Genomic DNA, 10684 nt, shown 5'->3' on the forward strand with positions numbered 1-10684 from the left:
AAATATTAATCTTTAAAAAAAATACAAATAAAATTACACCGTTTCTTCAAGATCTTAACACATCATTATACATACTTATTCACAAATTTCGTGCAGCATTCAATGCAATTTGTAGCTGTCCAGTGGCCAGTAATGCGTGATCCGAATGTACATGCAAATTAATAAGTGTCTTGGCAAATAACCACACGTGTACACGAACGTCCAGTAAACATTCGTGACTTAATTCATACACTTTCTAACACTTGAGGATTCTTAAAAGAGGTAATTATTAACGAATTGTGAGATATCCATACTAATACTATAAATGCGAAAATAACTCTATCTCTCTGTCTGTCTGCTACTCAATCACGCCTAAACTACTGAACCAATTTGCATGAAATTTGGTATGGAGATATTTTGATACCCGGGAAAGGACATAGGCCATATATCATCACCCTACGAACAAAAGGAGCAGAGTATCAGTATTTAATGTTACAAAAATGGGGAAAAAATTCACCCATTCTCTCTTATTGGACGCAAGCAAAGTTGCGCGGGTCAGCTAGTAGTAGATATAAATAAGTTTTAATGGAACTACGCTACTTATTACGATTTAATACATCTGCTTGATTTTGTTTTCAGATTCAGAATTACTTTCTTCAATAGGTAGACGTTGATAAGTCTTTGGTCTAATCGACACTGAAACAAAGCAAAGCTTCAAAGAAACAAAATAATTATTGTACCTTATGCAAAATCTTCTTCTTCTTGTCGTATGGTTAGTGGTCAACCTAGTGTCAAAGTTGTTCAAGCCGCCCAAAGCAATCTGCAAAATGCAAAATGGAATGCATATGCAAAATGGAAAACACAAATATTTTCGTCTGGCAATACCCACTAATAAACTATTATGAATCACCCCACTAGGAAGCAGCTTCAATTACTCTCTGATTTGCGTTCCGTATTCATCTCGTATCATATTACTAGATATAGACACAACAGTGTTTTTATTTTATTTTATCGTATGGTTAGTATTCAACCTAGTGTCAAAATTTCTCAAGCTCTTCAAGGCCTTTGACATGGCCTAACGACTGTTATCTTAGTAGACAACAAACGGGACCATCTTATTTATAAGCCTGAAGCATGGAAATGATTACCTCAAACTCCACCAAGCGGTCACCCATGCATGGAATGACGTTTGATCGTCGAACGCCTCTTCATATCGAAACAAACAAAATATACAATTAAAATATGTTCTGTAGAAAAAAAAGATGTGGCGTTTTCCATAACCATTTATGATATTGCACGTCTACTTATTTGTTGAGGAAAACTGGTATTTGACTTGCATCTATAGTGTTTATTTCTATTGATCTAACAGCTTGTGTAGACTAGGGTCTAAAGTCTGACATCGGATTGTATTCGTTGCGAATATCATAGAAATACATAAAGCCACATTATTAATAGGGATAATAATCACCGAAATTACTGATGTTTTTAATAGATAGACATAGGGAATATCATATAGGAAACTGCACTGTACAGCTTCCTATATGTATAAGTAGTACCTACTATATCCTGTAAGTAGTATAAGACGATTTTTATTTAGGCTTTTAAATAATTATAAATTTGAGACACCTAAGTACCATTATAAGCACAGTACGATTAAATAAATGGTTTTAACATACTCTTTCTTGTTATAAACACTGTGAAATCAGTTTTCGTTCGGAAAGTATACAACCTGGATCAACGGGCAGAAAACTTTTTATCCCAGGTAATCTTTCCACACAAACACAGTCGCGGGTAAAAACTGTCATTGTAACATAACACTGAAACGGTTGATGGCCACGTTAATATTCTCTTACAATAATTAATTATATTAAAACAAAGGCCAGTTATAAAGTAAATGTAATATTACGAAGGTTTATTTGATTAAACACTATGGTATGTGCGTGGCAGTGTTTCTAAACGGCGCCATTGTTCCACGCAGCTGTTGAGAAATAACTGTACACAGTATTACGTGTTACACTACGTTTATTTGAAGAGACTGAAGAAAAATGTATTGCATTAGGCTTTAGGTATACTTTGGTCATTGCTAACGTCTTCCTCACCCGCAGTCCTTGTCTATCTCTCTTTAATTTACGTTTTGCCGTCTTCGCAGCAGTTTGTCGCTATTACAATTTCAAAATTACCTAATGTTAGGTAATGTATTCTGCCTAAAATGCCAGCAATGGTACAGCAGTGGTACTAATACAATTGATAAAGATTTATTTTAGTTTTGCAAACTTTTATCAATTGTGTTAGTTTCATATGAAAAAAATATCGAAACTAGTTCAAATTCCCCCGTTCGATGTTATCCAAATGAGTCAAAGTAATCCAAATTGACCTTATTATAAATAAAAAATATACCCATATACACATATATTACGTATCTATATTATCTATATTTTGAGCAAACAAATGATTCAAATCGTAACTAAATTTGTAATTTTTTAAAGATATTATGGTTTACACGATGTTAATAATCCTGAATGGCTAAGCTCTAAGGAGTTTTGGAGATGCAACAGGTGGAATTCGAACTCACGACTTCTTGGACGCAAGTCCGTTGCATTAACCACTGGCTACTGCCAGACAGGAAGACTGTTTTTTTATAAAGAATCGTGAATTTATGATACCTACTTTTCAAAACAATGCTTCAAGATTCTCAGAAATACATTGAAAAAGCGAACATTATTTGCTCAATAAAATAACTTTGTTCTGTAACGATAAAAACTGGTATAAAACACAATAACAGTAATATTTTACGGTCCATTGGAACAACAAATGCACGGTCATTTAAGATTGATGCAACAATGGATTGAAACAACATAAATCTGAGGTAAAATATCGTATAAAAAGTCATAAAAATGATTGCTTAACTTTGCAAGTAAGTAAGTAAGCTAAGAGAATCTTTTTCAGTTTCTATTTTTATTATGATATTTTAAATAGATATAGTTTAAATAGATTTCGGCGTTTAGTCAGGCAACAGGATTTAGACAGTAAGGTATTACAGGGTATCTTCCAAGATTGAGAGAGAGATCAAGGCCTTTATAGTCCATCACGCAAGTGCTTAGGGACGCTGTTAGACAAGTTTAAGTAATGTAAAAATGTTTCCTCTTGGACGAGTCTCGATGTCTGTATATAGAAACCAAATGATTATTCTTATTGCTAATATACAGGTATACTGAACAATGAACATATCTCGGGATGCCCTTCGACGACTTTCGTGAAAGAAAAATACTGACGAACTTTATTTAATCCACGACACTGCTACGTAATAAAATTACATACAGATTTCATTCTCGAGTATAAATAAATTATATTTATTCCTTAACCTTATTTCAAATGATATTGGGGTAGATGTCTCGTCTAACTGGATTAGGCTGAATATCAGTTTTTTCGCAGAACGACTGCCATCAGCGCTCCACAACCCTAATTACTCAATGTCAGAATAAGCTTACATTAGAATATACTAGAAATGTTACATTACCAAGTATCTGTTTACTAAAAGGATAAATATAAAATGCTGGGTAATTTTTACAGCTTATGGATAAATGTGAGATAATGTATCTGCTAGAAAAATTACAGCAAATGTATGAAAGACACTGTAAAAATTCCACGGAAAAAGCTAATCGATATTTCATTACAAGTAGTAATTTCTGAGCTAAACATTTTAAACACAAGTTATAATTTAAAATTGGTTTGCTTAACATACCTACTATATAAGGTACGTACGAACTTACCTACTTAACTATCTACAAAAACCTACTTAGAAAAAGTTGAAACGCATCACAAGTTTATTTGTATTTTTTTTTGGCAATCTTTTGACCTTTTCGCACAAAAGACATGACTGTGATTTATTCGAAGTATCAATTTGTTAAAACAAAAACAAAATACGATTCAGGTACCTACTTTATACAGATAGATATTATTATTTGACTGAGCAAAGCTCCTGCTACGGACTAATCACGATATAATAAAAGATCTGCAGTAAGCAACCTAATAATTTTAGAAAATCATAACAGATGATACTTTTACCAACTCCGGATACCGTGATGATCTATTACACTGTTTGAAATCCACGAAGCAATAATTCAAATCTAACTCCGAACGTGATTTCACACATAAAACACTCGACTCATAAATCCTTCTAGTAAGTATAGAGAATAACATGTACCCAATACGTGACGATCAGATTAAAATTACATACACGCCGATACTTTAAAAGGAAATGTTATTGATACTTTCTCTGTACTAGATAACAAGTATTTTGTACCTGATACGTATTCACGTATTAGGTTACTTGGTAAAAAATACGCCCGCATCCTGTTTGAGTGTTGGGGATTTCTTATGTGAAATTAAAACTTGGGCATTGTTGCTGTCTCTTAAGTATGTAAATTAAGTATTGACGTACGTGACTTGGCCGATATTTTAAATACTCTCTTGGGTTTTCTATGGGTTTGCTTATCGTCATTAGTGGTTGCGGTAATCTAGGATTTATCACCATCAATTATTGTGTATGTAAACAATTTAATTTCTTGTCGTTTTAAATTGCGGCATAGAGTTTCATACCATATACTACAGATTGGCGATCCTGACCAATATAGCAATCAATTATTTACCTTTAAAACATTCGATAATGTTATCTTATTTACTCGAAATTCGTTAACAGAAAGAAATCTGGTACTTGGTGAGTATAAAAACTTGTAAAGTTTTTTGGCTTCCGTGGAAGGAGAAGCTCGTATTACAAGTATTACGTAAATATTTAAACATTACCACCCTTTTTCTAATACACATGCTTCTGTCAGTCAACATTGAGTTATAAACTAAACAGAAAAGGTATAGAATGGGCCAAGGTCGGTACAGATAAATATTTGTGAGCAATATTCACTAAGTACTGAAAGGAATCGAAGAATGCCGGTATTTAGGGAACGAACGATATCTCTTTTCTTTAATCGATTACGAAGCAAATGGACCGTTAATATTTATTCAGGAGGTAGAAGTAATTTGGTAAATAAATATAGAATGAGAAAATATATTTTTGATACTATTCTGATAAATAATTCTTAGTTAAACACAAGTTAAACTTATGACAGACTTAACGTTATCATGAAAAACGTATTTGTGAATATAGTGCTAGCAAATGTTAGAAGCTAACTTAGATAAAAACTAACAATATTACCTACAAAAAATGAACATCCTTCAGAATATCGGTAGGTACATTAATGATTAATAATGATTTAAAGACTAGAGAGACAAACATAAAAGTTAGAACTTAGAGCTTGTGGACATGTTTTACTCTTTCACAAAAACTATTGATCGTATTGACAAAAATGATAAGGTATGTAGGTAGGTACCTACCTACGTAGTTTACAACCTGCATTGTGTAAAAGACACATTTTGTCTCAGAAAATCTTTCCACGTGTACGAAATCGAGCTTGTAACTCTATTTGTATGCCTCAGGTTCATTACAAGTTTGTGACAGTTAATAACATGCCACGTTCAAATTCAGCCGTATTCATACACGTTCTGAAACGCGAGTTCCTAAATATTTAATAGAAAGTTTTTAATTCAATTTCGCTCATGCCGGTGTGTGTTAAACCGCAATTTTACGAATAATACCTAGAAGTAGCATTTGGAATACCTAGAAGTTTACAATTGTGAATAATGTGAATATTCTGCGTAACCAACTCCATTTAAAATACCTGTTTACTCTTTCAACTGCAAAATGATGAATGAAACTAAAGCTTGTTATACTAGAGCTAGAGTAATGGAGTAGAGAAACATTTATTTTTTAAGAAGTAGGTATAATCTCACTGTGCTCTATGTTTGTTTCTAAAGGGGAAAATGGACTAATAAATAGGAGTACCCAGAAAATATACCTACAATATGATAAGACACACAGAAACAGCCATGAAAGAGCCATTTGAATATCAATTTTAATGTTACTTCTACTCCCATGAGAACAACTTCAACTAAACTCAAGATTTTTATTCAATGCCTGGCTGTTTCATGTTTCAATAGCACAGATACCATAACAACAAAGTTCAGAAACGCCTAGTAAATTCTACCACTACATGTGTTTGAATAAAAAATAAGCTAAAGTCCCGCAGGTGGCTTGGATCAACAAAAACTATTTGTCCAAGTTTTTTGGGGAGTTTTTGAAGTACAAATATACTAAGTAAACTCTACGTTTAGGGGAAGAATATCGACCTACACTTACCTCATTAAATATACCAACTCTTACAGATGTTACGGCTATGAACCTATTAAAAATGTTAGCACTTGCTTATTCTTCTTGAAAACGAAATTTCACTGAAAAGTTTTGAAAACATGTAGCTTTATTTGCAGACTAGCTGACCCGCGCAACTTCGCTTGCGTCACATAAGAGAAAATGGGTCAAATTTTTCCCCGTTTTTGTAACATTTTTCACTGGTACTCTGCTCCTATTGGTAGTAGCGTGATGATATATAGCCTATAACCTTCCTCGATAAATGGACTATCTAACACTGAAAGAATTTTTCAAATCGGACCAGTAGTTCTTGAGATTAGCGCGTTCAAACAAACAAACAAACAAACAAACAAACTCTTTAGCTTTATAATATTAGTAGTAGTATAGATGCTCTTATGTCTGTCTAGTTCCTCAAAAACTGGCGTGATTTTAAATGATAATAAATAATGCTAATCGAAATATTAAAACGTTCCCTGTTAATACGGCTTCGAAGCTTTCATAAATCATTATAATATGTAGGTATGTTTGATTTCTTTTATTATGCTATTGAATAATTCAAAATAATAATTGTCAATAATAATCTAATAGAAACTGCGATTAAAAAGCAATTACCCATCACTGTATATCACAATAACATCTGGCATTATTAAACTCGGTTGGTGGTAACGGGGCCGAAACTAATTAAAAAACAAAAATAAAAAAATGCACGGATCATGCAAGTGTGAAAATAACTGTGCCGTTGCTAAATGTGAAAGAATTAACTTAATAAACTTATCAGAGGTTCCTGCGATTAAATTGAAGGTGAGAGATATATTTATCTTTGAAATAAACGTATATTATTTCCTCCATAATGTTATGTATTCAGCGGTTCATCCTTTTGTTTATGTTGGGTTGGTGTTGTGAATGACCGTGAAAGAACTTAAAACGAATTGAGTATTTTGAAAGACTAAGTAAAGTCGTACTTAAAAAAAGTTGATTTTTATCATGGTCTAATTACTTTTCTGCCAGATAATAAACTATAAGTTTCAGAACGAATAAGAACGATGTTCTTAGTTTAAATCTAGGTTTAACATTTTAAACTTGCACTACAGCCTCATAACAGCCATAAAATTAAACACCATACAAGATCTCGATATTTATCGAGTGTTATTTGTGCCAGTAATTGAGTTCAATAATAAAGGGTGCCAATTTCGTTTGCTTATCTATCGCCGAGAGAAAGTTTGTAACCTTGTTCGCTTGATAATAATCTACGAAATCGTTGGACCGATTTAGATCACTGTTACTTGCCATCTTTTCTTTTTTAAGGTACATTACCTTTTATTTGAACTACTTAAGAGCAGATTAGGCCTACTTAAATATCTCTAATTAATTAGATCTCTATTCAGAAGAAATAGCCCGAAATGTTGGTTTTAATAGCTATGTTTTTCAAATCATCTGTTCCTTAGCACCTAGGATAGTACGGAAACCAGTTAAAACCATTAATTTATTAATTCAATGTCAGTTGGAACCTGACGTTTTTTTCAGTGAGCCGTTGTCGGTGTAGGAGAACCGGCTCGACGGGCCCGCGAGTCAACAGGTAGGGTATAGGGCACTGACCTACAGTTGGCGGTGCATAGCATGAATGGCATCGATGCCGTTCAGCTGGCTGCCACTCTTAATGGACTATCGATTTTTCAAAACTAGTAAAGAGAAATGTGTAAATGTACGCATCAAAAGGTCAGGAATAATAGCCTTTGCCTCTCGATAAAAGGTTAAAGTTGAGTTACTCCAGTTGAATGTTTACAAAGTCAGTTGCGTTGCGATAACAGAGGTTCGAAGAAATTAACACATCGTGTAACGAAATTATAGCTGCGTTAATTAGTAACACCTCGGTTAAGCAAACCGACTGATAGCAACTCAAATAACGGCACTTATCTAACTAATTCTAAAGTGAAAGAAATACTATTTTGAATGCAACGATAAAAAAAACTCTCGTTGAAGAGATAACTGTAGTTTGAAGAGTTACTAAGTAGGTAATTCATGCCGCTCACCTTCTCGCAAACTGCAGGCGAAACGTGTCGTTTCGAGCCAGTTGCACGCGCCCGTGTCCTTTTGAACTTAACAAAGGTCTACTTTCACCGACGACGCCAGCCCCCAAGATTCAACTATACCATATACGGCCCTCTTGGCGAATATTGCAACTTTGCTTACGCGCTTTTTATCGAACAAAACAGTAAAGTACAATTGAAACGGTAAATTGCGATCGCATTCAAAAAACCGTAGAAGCACTTCACAAACACTCGTCAAGATTGACCACTTTTATTTCACCGCACTGCTGATTCTGGAGGAAAAAAGTCTTGTATCATGGGCCCGTTTAAAAAGTTGGGAAACTTTTCGACTGTTTTCGTTGATCGAACGTAGCAGCACGTTCGTCGTGAGGCGATGCCGCCGCGCGAATGGCGGCCGGCCCGGCTCCGAGCGATGAGAACAAAACGAGTCGAGAGAAGCGGAGCGGAGCGTGCGCCGCGACAGAGCATACCGCGCCCCGCTGCGGCCGACAGGGACAGAAGACAGAACCGTTTACCAACCCCCCTAGCCCCGCGTGCCAAATTTAAGGGGAAGTAAAAACACCTGCATGTAAAACATATTTTATTGAACAATATCGACCCAGTTGTTTTTGCATATTTTTGTTTGATACAAATAATATTATTGACATAATTGTCGTCTTAATGACGTCATGGACCACTTTTACAAAGTTATTGTTTGTGGAGGATTTCAGTCTTTAATTTGTAATGCAAGATAAAAAAGATTACAAACAATAATATTGTAATAGTGTGTAGAAGTAATTACTAGGAGTCATAAAATACAGTCATAAGAAATTGTAAAAAAATAGAATATCAAGATAAACCAAAAAAATTAATAAAAAATAATAATAACACAGGACACAGACATACTTAAATACATTTTATAAACTTAATCTCAATAAATACTAGCGTGTAAAAATATCTCAAATAATGGACCGATCAAAAAATTACTTATGAATATACTTAAATTTAAATAATGGAACTTGTAAAAATTAAGAGTAATATTCGAAAAAAATGTGCATAATTCTTCTATATACAATACAAAATTTAGATAATATTACTTAAAACTAAGAACATTTGCTATCATTCTTTTAGTTTAAATTCTACGGGAACACTTAGATCGGGAGTTACAAGTAATGGGTTTGTCGGATGCCTTTTGGCTTCAAAAGCTTCATGTTGTAAAATAACTTGTGGTGCTGCTTTCTTCAAAAAAGCAGTTCTAAAAGCTAAGACTAAGGTATTAATAAAACTGACTATAACATATATTCCACCAATAATTGAAAACAGTCTTAGAGTGAACTGTGCTATGTTTTCCTTTTCATCTAAGACTTTAATTTTCAATGCGGCCATGTCGTATTTGAAGAATACACCCGGAACTCCATGTGAGCCTTTAGAGTGACTGATAGGCCTTTCTAGTTCTTTGACTGAGTACTGGAAAGTTTTGATTGACTCAAATGTAGTGTCTACGTCAGTTGGTACCACTTCTATGAAGTACTGATAGAGCATGTTTTCATCAGTAGTGATCTTCTCGTCACCTTCCAATGGGTATATTATCCCATTAGCTGGACTGCCAAAGCTGAGTCGGTGAATTCTGTGACTAAAGTTCTGCGGCGTGTCATCAAACAGCATATTCAAATGTATATGGCCTCTTGGTAGATGCAAACTCTTTCCTGCTGTTACATGGAAGTTTCCAGCAACTTTGTTTAGGGTAAGGACTCCATGAAGTCGACATGCGTCTGGCCGACGATTCGGCTTAGTTTTTCTTGCCGGTATGGTGCCACGAACAGAACCATGACCCTTTTTCCATAACAAGTCTTTTATAGAATGATACTCTTCTCTTAGATATGAATTTATGTATTTAACAGCGTCAAAAGCGTCCTGTTGTTCCTGCGTGAGCTCGAACCAAGTGTCCTCTTCTTGTAACTCTCCAAAACCGAACACACTTTGTGATGTAGAGTCAAGTATATCAGCACCAATGTTCGAGCAAGGCATTGCCACGGTCATATCTATGTTAATACGAAGTTTTTCGTCCATGTCTATATCTGGCATGAATTTGAAGACTAAATTACTATCTAAGTAATAGGAAAACTCGCTGTATACCAGCCACATAATAATAAAAAACGTTATAACTGAAAATGTCCCGCCTACCGGTGTACTGTCCACGTATTCTTCCGGCACTTTTGAGAAGGCATCGAGTTCTTTCACTCTATCGATGACCTTCTTTTTACCTCTATATCTTAGCATTTTAATTAAAAAAAGTAATTGGTTTCAGTCCTCGATAAACTTAACAGTTGACGTGTTTTTGACTTTTTTTATCAGTTTCTAGAGCACTTGACAAGTTGTTGACAACATTTGACGTTTGAAAGAATCTGTGTGAGTCACA

General features: G+C 34.4%; 2 protein-coding genes across 3 annotated transcripts in view; both read right to left on the reverse strand.

Annotated features, from left to right (window-relative positions):
- The window catches only part of LOC142980698 (uncharacterized), a 157284-nt gene extending 148596 nt beyond the window's left edge, over nt 1-8688 (reverse strand). Inside the window, exons 1-2 of one of the 2 annotated variants that reach the window (XM_076126230.1) lie at nt 8269-8688; nt 720-799 (exon numbers count right to left, since the gene is read on the reverse strand). The gene's annotated coding sequence lies outside the window, so the exon portion shown is untranslated. The remainder of the gene's footprint in view (nt 1-719; nt 800-8268) is intronic. The other variant, XM_076126229.1, reaches the window with a different exon arrangement.
- Nucleotides 8689-8853: 165 nt separating this feature from the next.
- On the reverse strand, nt 8854-10669 carry LOC142980385 (endoplasmic reticulum-Golgi intermediate compartment protein 2). Its single transcript, XM_076125710.1, has one exon. It carries the CDS (start codon nt 10543-10545, stop codon nt 9385-9387), a length of 1161 nt encoding a protein of 386 aa, XP_075981825.1. The 5' UTR covers nt 10546-10669; the 3' UTR covers nt 8854-9384.
- Between the last annotated feature and the right edge of the window lie 15 nt (nt 10670-10684).

This window comes from Anticarsia gemmatalis, chromosome 18 (genome assembly GCF_050436995.1).
Source record: "Anticarsia gemmatalis isolate Benzon Research Colony breed Stoneville strain chromosome 18, ilAntGemm2 primary, whole genome shotgun sequence".
NCBI lineage: Eukaryota > Metazoa > Arthropoda > Insecta > Lepidoptera > Erebidae > Anticarsia > Anticarsia gemmatalis.

Excerpts from the sequence above, each read along its gene's own strand:
- LOC142980385 (XM_076125710.1), bottom strand. The coding sequence starts at position 10,545 with ATGCTAAGATATAGAGGTAAAAAGAAGGTCATCGATAGAGTGAAAGAA.